The sequence below is a fragment of the Lepidochelys kempii genome, chromosome 17, assembly GCF_965140285.1.
Source record: "Lepidochelys kempii isolate rLepKem1 chromosome 17, rLepKem1.hap1, whole genome shotgun sequence".
NCBI lineage: Eukaryota > Metazoa > Chordata > Testudines > Cheloniidae > Lepidochelys > Lepidochelys kempii.
Window position 1 is genome coordinate 22307627 of NC_136396.1, and position 21888 is coordinate 22329514.

The 21888-nt window shown below is 46.2% G+C and overlaps 1 protein-coding gene across 2 annotated transcripts in view; it reads left to right on the top strand.

The window, feature by feature from the left end:
- Positions 1 to 21888, top strand: part of FKBP6 (FKBP prolyl isomerase family member 6 (inactive)) — a 47476-nt gene continuing 25588 nt past the window's right edge. For both annotated transcript variants that reach the window (XM_073316154.1, XM_073316156.1), the window contains exons 1-8: positions 1 to 87; positions 893 to 1010; positions 6897 to 6986; positions 8519 to 8721; positions 9712 to 9831; positions 11205 to 11399; positions 14075 to 14184; positions 18296 to 18386. In XM_073316154.1, coding sequence (XP_073172255.1) covers positions 16 to 87; positions 893 to 1010; positions 6897 to 6986; positions 8519 to 8721; positions 9712 to 9831; positions 11205 to 11399; positions 14075 to 14184; positions 18296 to 18386 — 999 coding nt within the window. In that variant the 5' untranslated portion in view covers positions 1 to 15. The remainder of the gene's footprint in view (positions 88 to 892; positions 1011 to 6896; positions 6987 to 8518; positions 8722 to 9711; positions 9832 to 11204; positions 11400 to 14074; positions 14185 to 18295; positions 18387 to 21888) is intronic.

A 21888-nucleotide genomic window follows, 5' to 3' on the forward strand; every position in this document is an offset into this window, starting at 1 on the left:
AGGCGGAGGCGGGAGATGGCGGGGCGCGGCCGCGGGTGGCAGCGGGAGCAGCTCAACGGGCTGCACGCGCGGGCCGGCGCCGGCGCGGTGAGGCGAGGCGAGGCTGGAGATCGGGCGGGGCAGCCGCGGCCTGGGGCCCCTCAGCGGCAGCGGCTTGGGGGGGGCGCCGGGAGCGGCCGCGGGGGGGGGAGCGGCCTGGCGCCCCCTGCTGGCGGCGAAGCGACTCGGCCTCCCCCCAGCGCCATGTGGTGCCGGGCCCGGCCGCTCCGTCCCGTCCCGTCCCGTCCCGGGGGCCGCAGTGCTGAGCCCCGCCGCGAGCCGGCCGGTGCGGCTGCCTGTTTCGGCAGCGCGTGTATTTCCCCTTCTCTCCCTCGCGGGGCCCACCCCGAAGTCTGGAGGGGACGAGCCCGTTTTAATAAGCGCAGGTCGCCCGGGTGCCCTGGCAGGAAACTAGCTGCAGGTGTCAGCGGGGCTGGGCTCGTCCCTGGGGCGGCTCTTGCGCTCGGGAGCTCGCAGGGCGCTCCTCGGACCCGAGAGGTTACAGTCAACGCTCTGTTCAATTATTTAACCTGCACTCTACACCCTGCGCGTTAGAAAGCTAAGACCTGGTTTTTGCCTTAAATTTTAGGCAGTGAATAAAGTTTGTTGCAGTGCAAGAAATCCAAGAGCATCACAGCTGCCTAACCTCTGCACGCTGTCTGGAGCATGAGATGCTTCTGTCACAGTTTGGAGGCAGGATTGTTCCTGTCCTGCAGTATTTCAGCACAGTGCTTAGGGTCCTTCAGAGCGGAAACCCTCTAATTACAGCCGCGACATCTTCATTTAATAATGTAGAAGTGTACTGTTAAGTTCCCATGGCTAAGTGGCCTCATTCTTTTCCCACCATTCATAGTCTCCTTACCAACGGTTGGGCCAACGCATGCGGGATATTACTGGTGATAGAGGGGTGTTAAAGGAGGTTATCCGTGCTGGTGCTGGAGAAATGGTGCCCCAGGATGCTTCTGTATTAGGTAAAACCAGTTTCTTGGTTGGAGGCCTTTTATTGGGATTATCCGCCAAAGAGCATGTCTGTGTTTTGTTTTTGTTTTTATACTAAGTGAACTAAGTGTCCACATCCACTTTATAATTTTGACTTTTGCTTAGTGGCTGGTATTCTAGACCAGTGGTTTTCAACCTGTGGTGTCTGCAGGCTATGCCTAAGATTTCCAAAGGGGTCTGCACCTCCATTTGAAATTTTTTAGGGGTCCACAAATGAAAAAAGGTTGAAAACTACTGTTCTAGACCACTGGTTCTCCGCCATTTTGGGTTCAGGACCCATTTGTAGTTGTTGATGGCCTGTTGCAATCCAGTAAATGGGTGGTGTGGGGGGTGTTGGATCCTGCCCCCAGGGGAAGGGGGAAGCCCTGGGGGTGGGGTTCCAGAGCCCACCCTGCATTCATCTTGCAGTGATGGCTCTTGCAGCTCTGGTCCCGCAGGGCTGGCTGGGTTCAGCTCCCTGCTTTGGACATTACAGCCTCCAGGCTCGGCCCTGGCTGGCTGGGCCATGTTTGTGTGAGTGGTGGTGCGACCTGGTACATGGGGTTGTAGTGCCACTCAAACTTGTCCCAGCCAGTCTCTTATGATGGAGGGGCATCTGGATCAAACCAGAGTGGCACTGCAATCCCGGAGGTCACAATGCCCAGAGCGGAGAGCTGAGCAGCCACAACAGTTGCCGCACGACTCTTTGAAACGTTCTGGTAACCCAAGTTTGAGTTAAAAGAAAAGGAGGACTTGTGGCACCTTAGAGACTAACACATTTATTTGAGCACAACCGTTCATGAGCTACAGCTCACTTCATTGGATGCAATTTTGGGTTGCAGCCCACTGGTTGAGAAACCTTGCCCTAGCCCTAGGTGACTGTGCTTCTCTGCAGCACATGTGAATAAATGGAGATAGTTGTTGATGCATCCAGTTTGTTCTAGGATTCTCTAGGCCCCTTCATGTCTTTGAACACTTACACTATACAAATCTGAATTCAGTTTTATCACAGACTCCCCGCCCAGGAGACGCCAAAGATGTTGCAAAAAAGAGCTTTAACCATAATTTGCTATAGAGAGCAATATGCCCTGCCCTATGTGCTTGATTTTTATTTAAGAATGTCTTGTTCAGGACTGCTGGTTTAGGCTGTTCTTAAACTGCTTGCTTCAAAAAATCAGTCTCGGTAAAATATGGGTTGTATTGCTCAAGGAAATCTGTAAAAGGAATCGCACCTCTTTCGTGAAAGCTGTAGGTTTCAATTAGGTTCATGTTCAGTCAGCTGATCCCAGCCTTGCAATGAGATCTGCACATGTTGGTCTTGCTCTTATTGCAGGATCTGTGCCTTCGGTGAGTATTTTTGGCTGTCCAGAAGTACCACTCTTGTGAACCTGAGGTGACTACTCTTTATAAAGTACGTTGTTGAAGAGTTTAGACTCAAATTTGACTGAAAGCTGAAATGTCGATTGGCTGGAGAGTATCTTCCAGTATTGCAATGGCTTGTACAGCTTTTCTTTCTTGGTGTCATAAAGACACTAACATATCTTTATAGCTTTTTTGTTTGCTGTCCCGGAAGCTGACAATCAGAGGGAGTTACAAGTTAACAGATTCTGTTCCAAGTGCTGGCATCAAAGTGCAGTGTACAATAGATTAAATGAAGAGGCATGTCGATTTTTAAGAAATGCAGGAAGCATTTCACCACTAGATTGAGCCTAGGTCAGTACTGGCTGAAAGCTGTTTGTTTGATGGTGGTTTGCCTTTTGTGACATGACTCATAGATTGAAAACCAGAGGGGACCATCCTTATCATCAAGTCTGATCTCCTGCATGTTGCAGGCCACAGAACCTCACCCACCCACTCCTGTAATAGACCCATAAGCTCCTGCTGAGTTACTGAAGTCCTCAAATCATGATTAAAGACTTCAGGTTACAGAGAACCCACCGTTTACACTAGTTTAAACCGGCAACTGAGCTGTGCCCCAGGCTTCAGAGGAAGGCGAAAACCCCCTGGGGTCTCTGCCAATCTGACTTGGGGGAAAATTCCTTCCCAACCCCAAGTATGGCAATCAGTTAGACCCTGAGCATGTAAGTGACACCCACCAGCCAATGCTATAAAAACCCCACCTCCACGAGTGGAGTAGCTACCAGTGCTGGTGCACTGTCTACGCTGCCACTTCACGGCGCTGAAACTTGCAGCGCTCGGGGGGGTGCTTTCTTGAGAAAGTTGCAGTCTTGAAGCCAGTTAGGTTTTTTTGCTCCCACTGCTCCTCTTGGAAGGCTGTTCCAGAACTTCACTCCTCTGATGGTTAGAAACCTTCATCTAATTTCAAACCTGAACTTGCTGATGGCCAGTTTATAGAATCATAGAAGGGTAGTACTGGAAGGGACCTTAGTAGGTCATCTAGTCCAATCCCCTGCACTCAAGACAGGACTAAGTAATAACTAGAGCATCCCTGACAGGTGTTTGTCTAACCTGTTCTTAAAAATCTCCAATGACGGAGATTCCACAACCGCCTTAGGCCAATTTGTACTATTGCTCAAATATCCTGGCAGTTGGGAAGTTTTTCCTAATGTCCAACCTAAACCACCCAAGAAGCTGAAGTTTAAGCTCTTTGCTTCTTGTCCTATCCTCGGAGTTTAACAAGAACAATTTTTCAGCCTTCTCCTTGTAACAACTTTTATGTACTTAAACTGTTATGTCCCCCGTCAGTCTTCTCTTCTCCAGACTAAACAAACCCAATTCAGTCTTTCTTCATAGGTCAGGTTTTCTGGACCTTTAATCATTTTTTGTTGCCTTTCTCTGGATGTCACCAGTTTGTCCGCATATTTCTTGAAATGTGGTGCCCTGAACTGGACACAATACTCCAGCTGAGGCTTTACCAGTGTGTAATAGAATCGAAGAATTACTTCTTGCTTACAACACTCCTGCTAATACATCCCAGAATGTTCACCTTTTTTTGCAGCAGTGTTACACTGTTGACTCATATTTAGCTTGTGATCCACCATAACTCCCAGATCCCTTTCCACAGTACTCCTTCCCAGGCAGACATTTCCCATTTTTATGTGTGCAATTGATTGTTCCTTCCCAAGTGGAGTACTTCACGTTTCTCCTTATTGAATTTCAACCTGTTTACTGCAGACTTTCTCCAGTTTGTCAAGATCATTTTGAATTTTAATCTTATCCTCCAAAGCAGTGGTTGTCAACCTTTCAAGATTACTGAAGCCCAAGCCCTGCTGCCCAGGCCTGAAGCCCGAGCCCCACCACTTGGGGCTGAAGCATGTAACTTAGCTCTGTGTGGCCCCAGGCAGTTGCCCTGCTTGCCACCCCCTAATGCTGTCCCTGTACTTGCGACCCTGCTAAACCTGTCCCATGACCCACCAGGGGGTTACACTCCCCAGGTAGAGAAACACTGATCTAGATGATCTAGATCTGGAAGACCTCTGCATATCCCCAGGTGTACGCGTACCTCTGGTTGAGAACCACTGCTCCAAAGCACTTGCAACCCTTCCGAACTTCGTGTCATCCGCAAACTTTATAAGTGTACTTTCTATGCCATTATCTAAATCCTAGATGAAGATATTGAACAGGAGCAATCCCTGCAGGACCCCACTTGATATGCCTTTCCAGCTTGACTGTGAACCACTGATAACTACTCCCTGGGAACGGTTTTCCAACTCGTTATGCAACCATCTTACAGTGGCTGCATCTAGGTTGTATTTCCCTAGTTTGTTTATGAGAAGAAGGTCATGCAAGACCGCATCAAAGCTTACTAGAGTCAAGATACCACATTTATTACTCCCCCCCCCCATCCACAATGCTTGTTACCCTGTCAAAGAAAGCTATTAGCTTGGTTTGACATGATTTGTTCTTGACAAATCCATGTTGACTGTTACTTATCTTATTATCTTCTAGGTGTTTGCAAATTAATTGTTTGCTCTTTTATCTTTTCTGGTACTGAAGTTAAGCTGACTGGTCTGTAATTCCCTGTGTTATCCTTATTCTCCTTTTTATAGATGGGCACTATATGTGCCTTCTTCCTCTCCCCTGGGATCTCTTCTGTCTTCCATGATTTTTTGAAGATAATTGCTAATGACTCGGATATTTCCAGAGTCAGCTCCTTGAGTATTCTAGGATGTATTTCATCAGGACCTGCTGACTTGAAGACCTCTAACTTGTCTAAGTAGCTTTTAACTTGTTCTTTCTCTATTTTAGCCTCAGATCCTGTTTACTGGCATTCACTAATGTTAGATGTCCAATTGCTAATAACCTTTTTGGTGAAAATAAAAAAAGTAATTTAGCGCTTCTGCCATTTCCACGTTTTCTGTTATTGTGTTCGCCCCTCATTGAGTAATGGACCTACCCTGTCCCTGGTTTTCCTTTTGCTTCTAACGAATTTGTAGAATGTTTTCTTGTTACCCTTTGTCTCTAGCTAGTTTAATTTCATTTTATGCCTTGGCCTTTCTAATTTTATCTCTACATGCTTGTGTGTTTATATTCATCCTTCATAATTTGACTTAGTTTCCACTTTGTGTGGGACTCTTTTGAGTTTCAGGTTACTGAAGATCTCCTGGTTAAGCCAGGGTGGTCTCTTGCCATGCTTCCTATTTTTCCTGTGCAGTGGGATAGTTTGCTCTTGTATCCTTAATAACATCTCTTCTAAAAAACTGCCAACTCTCTTCAACTGTTTTTCTCCTTAGACTTGCTTCCCCTGGGATCTTACCTACCAACTTCCTGAGTTGGCTAAAGTCAGCCTTCTTGAAATCCATTATCTTTGTTCTGCTGTTTTCCCTCCTACTGTTCCTTAGAATAATGAACTCTGTCATTTCATGATCACTTTCACTTGAGCTGCCTTCCACTTTCATATTTTCAACCAGTTCCTCCCTGTTTGTCAAAATCAAATCTAGAACAGCCTCTCCCCAAGAGCTTTCTCCACCTTCTGATATAAAAAATTGACTCCAGTGCATTCCAGTAATCTGTGCACTGCTGTATTTTTGCCCAACAGATGTCGGAGTAGTTGAAGTCCCCCATCAGCACCAAGTCCTATTCTTGTGTCAGCATTGGTGCTTAACTTAACTCCTCTCTGTCCCTGGTATTTATCTCTCTGTTGTATTTATAGAGAGCAATCATATCTTTCCTCAGCTTTAGTCTGGATAGGCTAAACAAGCCAAGCTCCTAGAGTCTCCTCTTGTAAGGTCGGTTTTCCATTTCTCTGGTCATCCTAGTAGCCCTTCTCTGCACTAGTTCCAGTTTGAGTTAATCTCTCTTAAACATGGGAGACCAGACATGAGATTGGCTTTAGTCCTATGCTAATGGTCTTTGTTGTATGTATGCGAATAGGAGATTGTCTGCTGGGAACGTTGTTGGCAATCGCAGCAGTGCTCTGAGTAAGGGGCCCACCCCTGAGCGTTGGTTCCTTTGTGTCAGCATTCAAGCACGTTGGTGAGCTTGTGTGCTCTTGCTGTACGTGCGGTATGTATTCTGCAGATAGATCAAGGATTTTGTTTCTAGGACTCTCCATCTGCCCATCTTTCCCCAGTACTAAATTCACACACATTTTTTAAATCAATGTTTTTTGCTAGATAGAAAATGACAAACTGGTAGACAGAGTTGTGTTGTATCGTAAAAAGTTGCAGGCAGCGTTGAGTGAAATCAACACTGTCCTACTTATTTGATGGCAGAGAGATCCTGGAGTGAGTAGCCTGTGCTCCCTCTGCTGTTTGGCAGCCCATGGAAAAGCAGAACAAAAGAACTGTACAGTACAATGAGAGAGTGAGTGGTTAGCAGGTGTATCACCAAAGAAGTGATCAGTTTTCTTGAGTATTTTGTAACGTAAGTTCTCTAACATCTCCTTCCCTTCTCCCTTTGTATTCAAACTCTTGCAGTGAAATATTCTGGGTACCTGGAATACATGGATAAGCCCTTTGACACAAACTGGTACAGGAGGAATCCTAGGCTGATGAAACTTGGAGAAGGTAAATCCAGACTGAAGAACTAGTACTGAAGGTACAAGGCTATAAGGACCCTGCCCCTTCTATAGCCCTCTGGCTATGTTAATACCTTAAAGCCTGGTATAGGTTTTGTGCTTTCATAATGTCATATGTTCTAAGTAATGTTGGCATTACTGTTTGTGGGATTACAAGCTACTACTGTGCCTTTGCCTCCTGTTTCCAGGTGTGGGGGAAGGGATGATTGAGAGCTTTTTTTCCCTCCTGGAAATGAGTCCAGAGGGGACAATGTAAGCTACTTGTGAGTTGTAGAATTTGGCTGTATTTTGTGGCTCAAAGTGGATACTTGCTTTGATTGCTTAACACATGAGCCTTGCAACTTATGCTGTATTTTAAACACTCTTTACATTCCAAAGCTGGAGGCAGAGAACGTAAGAACGGCCATACTGGGTTAGACCAGAGGTCCATTTAGCCCAATATCCTGTCTTCCAACAGCAGCCAATGCCAGGTGCCCCAGAGGAAAAGAACAGAACAGGTAATCATCAAGTGAGCCAACCCCTGTCGCCCATTCCCAGCTTCTGGCAAACAGAGGCTAGGGGCACCATCCCTGCCCATCCTGGCTAATAGCCATTCATGGACCTATCCTCCATGAATTTATCTAGTTCTTTTTTGAACCCTGTTATAGTCTTGGCCTTCACAACATCCTCTGACAAGGCATTCCACAGGTTGACTGTGTGTTGTGTGGAAAAAATACTTTCTTTTGTTTGTTTTAAACCTGCTGCCTATTAATTTCATTTAGTGACCTCTATTTCTTGTGCTATGAGAAGGAGTGAATAACACTTCCTTATTTACTTTCTCCACACTAGTCATGATTTTATAGACCTCTATCATATCCCCCCTTAGTCGTCTCTTTTCCAAGCTGAAAAGTCCCAGTCTTATTTATCACTCCTCATATGGAAGCCATTCCAAACCCCTAATCATTTTTGTTGCCCTTTTCTGAACCTTTTCCAATTTCAGTATATGTTTTTTGAGATGGGGAACCACATTTGCACACAGTATTCAAGATGTGGGCGTACTGTGGGTTTATATAGAGGCAATATGATATTTTCTGTCTTATTATCTATCCCTTTTCTAATGATTCCCAACGTTCTGTTCGATTTCTTTTGACTGCCGCTGCACATTGAGTGGCTGTTTTGAGAGAACTATCCACAATGACTCCAAGATCTCTTCCTTGAGTGGTAACAGCTAATTTAGACTCCATCATTTTGTATGTATAGTTGGATTGTTTTCCAATGAGCATTACTTTGCATTTATCAACATGAGACTGAATACTGGTGTCTGCCAGGCTACTGGAATATGGGTGGATCATTTTTGTGATCCAGGGTGCATGCTGTGCTGCTGGATGTGTATAAAATTACCATTGCTGGTTAAGAATTGGCAGTCAAAAATGCTGAAAGTTGGAAAAGCGAAGGCTTGAAAACCAGGTTTTAAGACACATCAGTCCTTCAAGTTGAGGATTTTGAGGGCCGCATCAAAAGTTCCACTTCTTGTTTTGCCAGAGATTACGCTACAGGGAATGGAGGTTGGCCTACTGACAATGAAGAAGGGAGAGTTGGCAAGATTTCTCTTCACACCAAGTTATGCCTATGGGGCATTGGGCTGTCCTCCTTTGATTCCACCTAATGCCACAGTCTTGTTTGAGATGGAGCTGCTGGACTTTCTAGACTCAGCTGAATCTGACAAATTCTTTGTTTTGACTACTGTGAGTTAGTTATACAAGTAGCTTTGAGCCATAAACACTGAATTTTAAGTCTTTGTTCTTTGCTGTCTTCCCTGTTATGTATGCCTATTGCTGCCGTAATAGGATGATGTCAGATACTCTTGTTCAAAATAGCTTCCAGCTAGTAGCATCTGTAGTATGTTTGTGTGAAGGGGCTTGATGTCCATGTTCATGCCTCTATTTATGTACTTCTAAAATGACAGCACGGTTATGCTTGCACCATACTGTCCATATCTCACTCATCGCAGTGCCCCATGTTCCAGGCCCTGTAGCTAGCAAAGAAAATAAAGCATGCTGAGATGCTTAATGTGACTTAAAAAATCGCTGTTCCAGCCCAGTGAAAGTCAGTGGGGCTACATCTGTTTACGACCAGTTGAAGGTTTGGCCCTAAAATCTTCCAGATTTCCCTCACAGTTGAAACTTCTCTCCTTCCCAGCCTACATCAAGAGCATTTCAAAGTGTAAATTAAAGAAAATAGACTCTTGGGAGTAGCATTAAAACAAACTGAAGCTGTAGTTCTTAAAACTGCTTTGCATGTTTGCAAATAAACATGTTTGCATATTCACAGCTCAGAGTGTAATCCAGGGGAGAAGCTAGTCAGGGTGGCATTTTGTTGTTTCTAGTGAGTCCTACAAGAACCCTGGCATGTAGCTCCCTCCTGTGAAACTGCTCAAGGATGTAACTTGTGGTCCACGTAGGAAATTCTTATCAATGTTTGTTAGGTTGGGGAGGGCATTTTCTTTGCTCCTGAGCTGACCTTTCCAAGCATCGCTCTTTGGTTGGGTGGCTTCCACTCCTACAGGCCTGTTGTCGCCACAGGTCTCCTGTGTCCTTTGTGAAGCTGTTCTTATACCAACTCTGGATGTGTTACTCTCTGGTCTGACCACTTGGAAGTGCTATAGGTACTTACTATTGTCTCAGCATTCCTATTTTGTGTCTACTAAACAGCTGAATTTTGGCTTCTGTACACAGGAGCAGCAGGATACGTTCCCACTACAGAAGGTGTTGAAAGTGGCAAATACAGAGAGGGAGTTTGGCAATTACCTCTTCCGCCAGAAGCGCTTCATGGATGCCAGAGAGAGATACAAGCGGGTAATAAAATCAGGATAACAGGGTTATGCACTCTGTAGAAGATAGTAAGTCACGACTAAGCATTAGCTGAAAGCGCAAAGTGGAATACAGTTTAGAGAACAATTACCCTCTAGCATAATACACCTGGGAGACACAGTTAAGCTAACGTTTTAAATTCTGGTAGATGTTGATAATTTAAGAACAGTATATTAAGCAGCTGTCTTCGTATGCTCAGCCAAGGTATGTGTTGAGCTGCAATGAAAGGAAATACAGGTCGATACTAGTATGTGAACTCGCTTCCCCCATATTTACACCTTGCTGGTCCTGATTAGTATAGGCAAGGAAATGTACAGATGGGTTTGTGTACTTGGAATACATCTCAAGTTCTAGAAATGGCTTGCAGGCTTTGAACATATTTACTTCAATTGCAACAATCACCTAGCTGGAATCTGTCAGCACAGCTTTCAACAGAAAGAGGAGAGTCTATCCATAGAGCATGGCCTTGGGCAGTGAGAGAGCTCTGAGATAAAATTTTCAGAAGTGACTTAGGCACTTGGAAAAAAGAAAAGGAGTACTTGTGGCACCTTAGAGACTAACCAGTACTCCTTTTCTTTTTGCGAATACAGACTAACACGGCTGCTACTCTGAAACCTGTCATTAGGCACTTGGAACACCAAGACTTATTAAAGTCTAATCCCTCTAAATCACTTAAGTGCTTTTGAAAATTTTACTCGTAGTCTCCCAGCAAGGAAATGTTACCCCATCACTTGTTTCTGGGAGACTTTATCTTTTTGTTTTTAATGCTACAACATGCACTCCACACTCCTAGTCTTTAGTTAGGACATGAATGTTTGTGTCTTATGGAAATTTTGTTCCTGTTTGAGGATACCTTCTCTACCGCCACTTTTTTGCCTGTGAATGGATGTATTTACGTGAAATTTCTGTGGATGGTTTCCTCTTCCCACCCACACTTCTAAAATTTGTGCGATTTTTTCTTTCTGCAGTGTGTGTGTGTGTGTGTGTGTATATATATATATATAATAATGTTCGAAAAAACAGCAACTCCAAACAAACACTGAGCAACCTCTGTAGCATTCACAATGAGATAGGCACTTTAAAATCAAAAACAGAAATGAGGTCCCTGGTCTAATCTCAATCAGCAAGGAGGGAAGAGGTATGCTATGCCACACTGCGAATGACTGAGCTGATTGGTCACGTTCAGGATGCATCCTGCTAATGCGATTCTGTTTTTTTGCTTTTTATCTGAAACGTTTCAAAGGTGGCTAAGTTGATGTCTCTCTCTAGATCAGTGGTCAGATAAAGTCCTCAATTTTCCACAAACATATGCACTGTGCATTATTTCTGTTTTTTTTTTTTAAACCCCATCTGTCCAGGCCTCCTTGATCCTGTGTCGCAGGCCTTCCAATGGGGATGAGCAGTGCCAGATTGATGCTGCCAAACTGCTGGTGTTCCTGAATCTGTCATTTACTTACTTGAAGCTGGAGCGTCCTGTCCGAGCTCTGACATATGGAGAAAAGGCGCTGGAGATTGACAAGAGAAATGCGAAAGCATTATTCAGGTGTGGCCAGGTGAGCAAAAGTAGATTCCTCTGTTGGGTTAAGAGGTTGCATCAAGCTAAACCCCAGCCTTGCTAGTCTGTGGGGAGGACCTGCAATAGAATAAAATGAGCCGCTCAGAAAATCTGTTAGAAATACTGGGCCAGGCTTTCAGATGTGCTGTGTGCCCACAGCTACCATAATAGTTGGTGGGAGTTATACTGAATGCTCATGTCTGAAAACCTGGCCCTTTGCAGATACATTGCATTGCTCTGTTTTTTTCATGCTGTGATGTTATTGACTTGAACTGGGACCATATAGATCATTGTTGTAACCAAGGTCCTGTAGTGGCACCAACTCTTGTATAAAGGCGGTCAAATGAGGTGTCTAAGACAAGGTTATGGTTTGCTGGTTATGATTATGCTGTCTATATGTGTGTATCATTTTTGTAGTTGAAGTTATGCATATTGGCTCTATACTGTCTGTATTTCAAACTTATGCTGTACTTCTGAGTGACACCCCAGACAAGCTGGTGTCAGCTCTGCCTAGCCTGCTTGATGGCCCATTAAGGACCATCAGCTGTACAATTGACCCATTGAGAGAAGGCAGACACACCATAGCAAGGTATGCAGGGACGGGCCTATGGACAGAACTCTGAGGTTTTTCCAGGCCATGTGTTGGACAGCTTGTCTTTGGGACAAAGAAAGCAGAGACCACATGGCAGGAGACTATAAAAAGCTGCTGCAGCTCCTCCATCTTGTCTTCAATCCTTCTTACCTCTGGAGGGACTTCGCTGCACTGAAGCTTTGAACAAAGGACTGAAAGACCTATCCCAGCTGTGGATGTTCTCCAGAGACTTGATTTGAACCTGCAGTTTATTCTATCACTGCTGCAAGCCTGAACCAAGAACTTGGCCATTACTGTATGTCATTGATTCCATTGAACCAATTCTAGCTCTCATCTCTATCTTTTTCCTTTTATGAATAAACCTTTAGATTTTTAGATTCTAAAGGATTGGCAACAGCGTGATTTGTGGGTAAGATCTGATTGCCGTCTATGACGAGATAACTGGCTCTGTGGGTGAGGGAAAAGTGGTAGATGTGTTGTTCCTTGACTTGAGCAAAGCTTTTGACACGGTCTCCCACAGTATTCTTGCCAGCAAGGTAAAGAAGTATGGGCTGGATGAATGGACTATAAGGTGGATAGAAAGTTGGCTAGATTGTTGGGCTCAACGGGTAGTGATCAATGGTTCCATGTCTAGTTGGCAGCCGGTATCAAGTGGAGTGCCCCAAGGGTCGGTCCTCGGGCTGGTTTTGTTCAATATCTTCATAAATGATCTGGAGGATGGTGTGAATTGCACCTTCAGCAAGTTTGCAGATGACACTAAACTGGGAGGAGAGGTAGATACACTGGAGGGTAGGGCTAGGATCCAGAGGGCCCTAGACAAATTAGAGGATTGGGCCAAAAGAAATCTGATGAGGTTCAACAAGGACAAGTGCAGAGTCCTGCACTTAGGATGGAAGAATCCCATGCACCGCTACAGAGTAGGGATCGAATGGCTAGGCAGCAGTTCTGCAGAAAAGGACCTAGGGGTTACAGTGGACAAGAAGCTGGATATGAGTCAACAGTGTGCCCTTGTTGCCAAGAAGGCCAATGGCATTTTGGTATGTATATGTAGGGGCATAGCGAGCAGATAGAGGGACGTGATCGTTCCCCTCTATTTGGCATTGGTGAGGCCTCATCTGGAGTACTGTGTCCAGTTTTGGTCCCCACACTACAAGAAGGATGTGGAAAAATTGGAGAGAGTCCAGCGGAGGGCAACAAAAATGATTAGGGGACTGGAACACATGACTTATGAGGAGAGGCTGAGGGAACTGGGATTGTTTAGTCTGCGGAAGAGAAGAATGAGGGGGGATTCGATAGCTACTTTCAACTACCTGAAAGGGGGTTCCAAAGAGGATGGATCTAGACTGTTCTCATTGGTAGCAGATGACAGAACAAGGAGTAATGGTCTCAAGTTGCAGTGGGGGAGGTTTAGGTTGGATATTAGGAAAAACTTTTTCACTAGGAGGGTGGTGAAACACTGGAATGTGTTACCTAGGGAGGTGGTGGAATCTCCTTCCTTAGGTATTTTTAAGGTCCGGCTTGACAAAGCCCTGGCTGGTATGATTTAATTGGGGATTGGTCCGTCTTTCAGCAGGGGTTGGACTAGATGACCTCCTGAGGTCCCTTCCAACCCTGATGTTCTATGATTCTATGATTTGTATATAGACCTGGGTCTGGGGCTTGATCCTTTGGGATCAAGAGAACCTTTTTTCTTTTACTGGGGTATTGGTTTTCATAACCATTTATCCTCATAATGAGTGGCACTGGTGGAGATACTGGGAAACTGGAGTGTCTAAGGGAATTGCTTGTGTGACTTGTGGTTAGCCAGCGGGGTGAGACCAAAGTCTGCTCTGGTTTGTTTTGCCTTAGAGGTGGAAAAACCCCAGCCTTGGGCTGTAACTGCCTTGCTTTAAGCAGTTTGTCCTGAATTGGCACTCTCCGTTGGGTCCTGCCAGAACCAGCATCGTTACACATGCATCCAGAGAGTTGTTTAGGAATTACCTATTTCCAAAACTTGAAACATATATTCCCATAAAGTAATCCTGAAGAGCTACTGTGAGTAGATGTTTGTTCTCTAATTCTTGTCCTTCTTTCAATGACAGGCTTGTCTCTCTCTGACAGAGTATGAAAAAGCTCGGGATTTCCTTGTCAGAGCTCAAAAAGAACAGCCCTTTAACCATGATATTAACAATGAGCTGAAAAAGCTGGCCAGGTGAGAGAACTCCTTTTAGCTTCTTGTGAGAGGTGCGGGAGAGAATGCTTAGGTGGACAAAAAAATACACACTTCACTTCCACGAGGCAAATAACTGTCTAGAAATTCTCTTTATAATGTGTTAAAAGAAAGAGCCAGCAGACTAGCTTTTGTAAGGATTAAATCAGCAAATGGTTGAACTGTGGGAATACCAGTCTTTTAAATAAAAAAAAAAAAAGGTGGGGGAGATTTAGTTTGATTAATTTGCAGATGCAGTACTTAAGAGTGACAGTTGAGTAGATGACAGAGATCCACTGTTTCCATACAGTTGCTCTGGGGGGGGATATCTCTGTTGCAGCTGCTATACACTTCACTTGAGTAGGTAGGGCAGGCTGTTGATGACAGGCTAGACTGAGAGTGCTGAAGTATCTTGACATCAATAAAATATTGTACAATAGAGTTCACTGCGATCAGGTTCTGTTTCCTTTGAGACGTGTTGGTTGACTTCCCCTGCTTTTCCACTTACAACTTACAGCACTCTGCAAACACTAATTTGCGGGGAGATTTGAAAGTGAATTTCATGCTGTCTTGGAGATAATAAATCAACCGTATTGGAGAAATAAACTTTGTTTGCCCACAGAATAAGAACACCACAAGCAGTTGCAGCAGTCTTCCCTACCAATGTGCTTGGTCATGTTTTCATGAGACCAACTCTAGTGTCCCCATCTCATTCTGTTCTTTGCGTCTTGGGAAAGTACCAACAGAGGAGCTATTAGTGCCTGTTATGTTGCAAACACTTGTGGGAACTATGCAGTGAGGGCCTCAGAGCTACAGCGGGGTCACCAACTCACTTTAGGTAGGCATCAGAACATCTGTTGGATCAAACTAACCAGTTTCATACTGGTCAGCCCAGATTAACTCCAGGCCAAGTCTGCAATGGAAGAGGTGAAAGCATACCTCTTCGCTGTCCTGTATATGTCAGGACATTCCACTCTTCAGCTCTCTGGCATGACAACATCTTGCCTTGGTTGAAGCACTTGCAGTGTGGCAGACTGCTCACTTTGCTCTGGTATTGCCTGGCCATTTTGCAATCCTCTAGTTCTTTGCTCTGCCCGTGAATTAGACTAGAGAAAATGCAGAACAGAGGAAGTGAAATGGACCTGGTGTTTGAGAGACCAGGAGCATTATTTCTGTGCCCTTAGAGAGAAGGCAGAAGAAAAGAGAAATAAAGGGATGGAAAATGATGTCCCAATTGAGGCATGGGCTTGTTTGTTCCTTTCTCCATTTGTGGAAAATTGCATTACCAGTGTGGGTGAAAGGCTCTATTTCTCAGAACTCAGTTTTGTGCTGTTAATCTGTTTGTAAATTGTAATCAAGTTGTAAGTAGCAGCCTGCCTTACAGAGGACAGTGGATGTTGATGAGGGACTATGAAATATGATGTTTCAGCATCTTAATCTGTCAATTACATATTTAAATCCCAAGGCACAAAGTGCATTACAAACACATCTAAACAAGCAGTAATTATAAAATGATTCTGGATTACTAGGTAGTTAGCCTATTAGATTCAGGACTAGATTTTGGATCCAGTCTTATATCTTGTGGACTGATCTGTACTGTACTAGGATGCCCAAGAAGTAATTGATTCTGGGTAGCTTCACGTAAAATCTTATGTTAAGTTTAGACCATCTAAATTTTTGTCAAGACTTTTGATGATAGATATAGGGTCTCATTCTGACCAGTACAAGGTGTGTGTCGTTCTCTTGACTTTTATGGGCTAATCCTAATCTTTTTCTTGAGTGTGAGTTGAGCAAAATAAAACCCATCAGATTAAAATATTTCTAAACCACAGACAACTAACAAGGTGCTATAGACTCTCTAGAGGCTAGGTTGAATTCAGGTTTGTCGTTTTCTCCCCCTTTTGTCTTTGGGTGCTGCAGCATGTGTAATTTAAAAAGCACCCTGGAACTTGAGCACAATGGAGGAGCTGGCTAAGGGAATGTCAGCTTGGAGTTTCTGCTTCTTTGAGTTGGTGTCAGAAGTTAAAATTAGCGGTTTTTTTTTGCAATTTACTACTCTAAAAAGAAAGTTAATGTAAAATAGAAGAAAACTGTTTTTAGGCTGAACTGTGAGGTAACTGGCTAAACCTGTTTAGCTTTGTCAGATTGGCACACCTCTAAGGCTCCTTGATGTGATCTGAGAAAAACTACAAAAGATGGAGTATAATCCAAAACAATCCACACCAGCCGAAGGAGAATTTCTCTATTTAGAACAGGGGTCTCAAACTCAAGTGACCACCAGGGCCACATAAGGACTAGTACGCTGGCCCGAGGGCCGCACCACTCACCACCCCCTGCTGCCCCAGCCCCACCCCTACCCCCACTCCACCCCTTCCATGAGGCTCTGCCCCCTCCCTGCCTGCAGCCAATGGCAGCTTTAGGGGAGGTACCTGGAGGAGCAGCCAGGGCAACACACAGACCCCTGTGGCCCCCCTCCCCCAGGTCCTGGCCGCTTCCCAGAGCGGCGTGGGGGCAGGGCAGGCAGGCATGCAGGGAGGGAGCCTGCCATGTCCCTGGTGCACGCCCGGCTGGAGCTGCTCTAGGTAAATGGCGGGGGGGGGGGGGCGCACGGGGAGCTGGCGGGCCACAGAAAATAACCCCACAGGCCGCATGTTTGAGACCCCTGATTTTGAAGATCAGGGTTGGAAGAGACCTTGAGAGGTCATCTAGTCCAACCCCCTGCTCAAAGCACGGTACCAACCCCAACTAAATCATTCCATCATTTGGTGGAGCTCTGTTCTCCAGCACTTCTTAAAATAATACCTAGCTCTCAAAAGGCTTTCTACTTGCCTATTTAAGTCCTTTTTCAAAAACAACAGAGTATGTTGATTAGTAATAATATCCAGCTCTTATATAGCTCTTTTCATCAGTAGAGCTCATTCAATAACTGGATGTCACTGGTTAACAGAGTATTGAAAAACCACAGCTAAAACCATAATTCAACTGTCTCAAAAGTCAAACGATGATGGAAAACCCAAACTTGTTCTCAGTGGGGATAATGTAGGCAAGATCCCATCAAAGCATGATTTTTTGGAGGTTACAGAGCCATTAGAAATGCTTCCAGATGCATTTGGTGCTTATGAGCACAGCTTTTGTTAGCTGTGGTAGATTCCCCATTTTGTTGGGTTGTGATGGCTTTCATGATGTGAACAGGTGTCATCTAGACTGACTTTTGCTTTCGCATGGACTCTGCTTGGATTTCCAAAGATAAAATGTTTGAACCTGCTATGCCACCTACATGTATCCTCCCTGTTTCACCTATGTTTCCAAAACTGAAAGAATAAGGTTGTGTTTTATGGTGAGATTTGTGTCTGGAGCGTAGTGATGTATTTCACTTGGTGGTGGTGATGGCTCAAAAAAGAGTTGGTCTCGGACACCTCCAACTCTGCAACATACTTCTGTTTGTATAGAATCAAAAATGAAGTTTTTAGTACAGTCAAAAAGGTGATAAGTCTGTCATTTACACCTAAAAAGAAAAGGAGTACTTGTGGCACCTTAGAGACTAACCAATTTATTTGAGCATAAGCTTTCGTGAGCTACAGCTCACTTCATCGGATACATACTGTGGAAAGTGTAGAAGATCTTTTTATACACACAAAGCATGAAAAAATACCTCCCCCCACCCCACTCTCACTGGAGAGTGGGTTTGTGTGTTGTGGGGGAGAAAACCTGGATTTGTGCTGGAAATGGCCCAACTTGATTATCATACACATTGTAAGGAGAGTGATCACTTTAGATAAGCTATTACCAGCAGGAGAGTGAGGTGGGGGGAGGTATTTTTTCATGCTTTGTGTGTATAAAAAGATCTTCTACACTTTCCACAGTATGTATCCGATGAAGTGAGCTGTAGCTCACGAAAGCTTATGCTCAAATAAATTGGTTAGTCTCTAAGGTGCCACAAGTACTCCTTTTCTTTTTGCGAATACAGACTAACATGGTTGTTACTCTGAAACCTGTCATTTACACCTGTGATCCTGTCCTGGTACAGCCCTGTTCAGAGTGGTTCTTCCCTCAGTGTATATATTAGTCTAGCGGGAGAAGTAGCCATCCTATAACAATGTGCTCTATTTTGCAGCTGCTACAGGGACTATATGGATAAAGAGAAGGAAATGTGCTGCAGAATGTTTGCTCCTCTCAGCTTTTCTCCTGTGGAACCAGAAGTAAAGGTAACAAAGAACACTCAAGAGTAACACGTGGGTTGAAATGGGTGGCAACGCTAACTTCTGGACCTGTAAAATGTTGTCTAAACTTTGTAAAGTGACCATATTTCCCTATGCTGAATAAGGGACACCTGGTAAAATTACTCATATTCAAGCGAGTTCAATGGCAATCTCTCAGAACTATGCAGCACAAAAGTTGAAATTAACATCAAGTTGACTGAGCCCCTATTAAAAAGAATACTGCGTAGTTGGATTCTTCTTATTTACCTTCTTGTCTTTAAGGCTTTAGGGATCACATGGGGAGGGGTCACAACATGGGGATGACCGACTGAGCCCACCCTCCCTGCCCGGTTGGGGGGGGTGCATGCAGGGTCACATGCTGCTTCTCCCCTCCCCCCCCCCCCCCAAATTCTGCAAGGTTCATACCAGAATGTGGCCAGCAGCAGCCTTTCGGCACTGTGTGGGAGGGATAGGAGCTGCTTCCAGCTGCAGGGGAGGAGCGTGGCGGGGAGGGGGAGGGATGACCTGGCCCATGTCTTTGCAGAGCTCATCTCTTTTCCTCCTCCCATGTGGCTGGAAGCAGCTTGTCCCTTCCTGTCTGCACAGTGTCAAAAGGCAGTGAACTCCAGGCTGCTGCTGGCCACTGACATCATCCCGGCTACAGCGTGGGCAGGAAGGGCTTAAGTCCTGAAGATGCATTATGCACCAGGGCCCAGAGAACCTGACTGCAGAGGCTTCAACGAACCCGGCCAGAGAGGTGTCTCAGTATGGGAGGGTGCCTAGGGGACGGAGCAGCCTCACGCTCCCTGAGGGAAGGACCCAGGGTGAAGAAGGTGCTAAGCCCCTGCCCCGGGGGCTGCTGTGGAGCCTGCAGGTTCAGGGTGTGAATAGACTGGAAATCGCTCTCCCCTCCCCCGCCCAGCACCCCAGAGCTTAGCTGAGGGGCGGAGATGCCAGCGCTTTGTGGGGCTTTGGCACATGCAGCGCTTGACTCCCCCTGGCTAGTGCCCCAGGCTGGAGGGTCTTGGGCTTTTGCGGGGCGCCAGCCCAGCCAGGCAGTTGGTGAGCTGAGCACTCCGACCAGAGGCTGGTTCTCCGCACAGCGCTGGGAGCGGGACATGCCTTGTCGAGGGAGATATGGAGGAGCATCAGGGCTGGGTGCGGGGAGGAAGGGGCAAAGCAGGGAGAGGACAGCAAGGTTGGGAGCACATAAAGGGCTGATGGGTGGGCAGCAGAGGCGACTGGCCACCTGGTGCCTGCCCCCACTCATCAGCCAGCGCCTGCCAGAAATGAGACGAACAGCGGGGCCCTGCTGGCTGAGAGTCGGCATGCAGCTGGGCCTGTGCTAATGGACTAGCCAAGGGAGTAGCCGGCCCTGCATGCTGCATCTTCATTCCGCCACCAGCCTTTCACACCCACCCCCATTGTCAGTCACTGGACCCTTCCCACCCCCACCACGGGCGGGCGGGCATCTGACTAGCAGGGATCCAGCCAGCAGCAGGACCCACCAGTACTGATCGAGGGGAGACAGAAAATACAGGACAATTTGTCCGTTTAAGAAAAAGGACACCTGCAGGAGGGCTTAAATATGGGACTGTCCCTTTAAAAACGGGACATTTAGTCACCCTAATGCTATGAGGAAAGATGTGTTGTTCTTCGAGCGCTGTCCCTGTGGGTGCTCCACTCCAGGTGATGGTGCGTCCCGGCGCCGTTGATCGGAGATCTTCAGTAGCAGTGCCTGGTCGGGATGCATGCGCTCAGCTGCTGTCTCGCAGCATTGTTAGGGTCTGCCTGGGCGTGTGCATCCTGTACCCCCCCTCAGTTCCTTCTCAAACGTCCTCGGCTGAAGACGGGATTCGGGGCAGTGCTGAACCTCTTCCCTGGTCACTGAAGGAAATAAGTACAAAGACATAGAAATAGTTAGAAATATTTCCTTTCCCTTAGAATAGTTACCTAATTTAAAAAAAACAAACAAACAAAAAAAGCCAAACTTTTTTCCTCACGTTCGTCTCCCATTGAAACGCCCTCTCCAAACATTCCTAGTTCAATAATGCTAGGGTCCCTAGGATTTAAGAAATGTAACTCCTGCAAGGAGCCTATGCTGTGGTCTGACGGACACTTACACTGTGTGAAGTGCCTCAGTGAGACACACGTCCCTGCTAAGTGCATTCATTGTACCAGCCTGAAAACCAGGGCTTGTCGTGACAGGGACTTGTGGCTAAAAATGCTCCTGATGGAGAAATCCCTACAGCCGCCTATGGAGATGGGCAATAGTAAGCTCTCTCCCACACGCTCCCTGGCTCGGTCAGAACCGATTGGGAGCGCGGCTTCACCGTCTCAAGCGAAGAGGCAGGAAGCCCCAATGTCACCTCACAGAGGGTAAAGGGTCTCATGTGAGATCTTTACACTTGGTGCTGACAGCACCAAAGGCAGGCGCCTCCGACTGCCCCAACACTTCAGCCACGGCTCATGTGGAGTGCAAAGCTAAAGCAGGGATCCAACTTCCCATAGTGGGAAGCTCTAATTGGCAACGAAGACAGACCTGGTGCTGACAGTGCATTCTACCCCAGCCCCAACAAGAATGTCAGCACCAAACCTGCCCATCACTCCCGCAGCAGATGCGGACCCCCTGCAGGGTGCCCATAGACGGCCCACAGCACCTGCAAAAGCAAAGCAAAAGTCGCTGAGGGCTTCTGCTCACACTTCGCACTCTGCAGGATCACACCCCATGGAGTAGCAGCAATTTTTACATCAAAAGGACATCTCAGTGACCCCTGAGCCTGACTCTTCGCGCCGTGACACACAGCGCTCACTGTTTGACCAGCTGCTCTTGCCACCCGACCTGGCTACCCTCACTGTCAGCGAGACCAACATGCAGCAGCAGGCAGAGTTCTCCCCACCTGCTTCTCCTCCTCCACCAGAACCATATATACCTCAAGGCACGGTGCCTCACAAGCACCAGCCTCAGTTTCCCTACTTTGTTCCCCCATGAGTGGGACCTCACTTCTTTTACCCCATGTCTTGGCCTCAGTGGTACCCTTGGTTGGCTTCTGCTGCCACTCATCCTTGTGACTCTTCCACCAGACCACAAGCTTGTTCTGCACCTCTGTCTCCAGCTCCATGTACATCTAGAGCTCCTGAACCCCTCCCCCTCCCGGAAGAGGTGGGCTATGAACCATACCCTAATTCACCGATTCTTAACTTTCCATCAGCTCCTCATGCCTCCACCTCCACAGAATGTGGACGATTTTAAGCAATTCCAAGAACTTTTCAAGGGGGTGGCACTCAGCCAGGACACTCCTTTTAGAGGAGGTCCAGGAGACACAACACAGGCGCCTCAAAATCCTCCAACCCTCTGCGCACTCAAAGATCACGCTACCCATAAATGAAGCACTGCTAGAACTAATTGACACCCTCTGGCAGACCCCTGCCTCCATCCCACCAACATGCGGAAAGGCTGAACGTAAATATTATGTTCCCGCTTAGGATGTAGATTTCTTATTTTCTC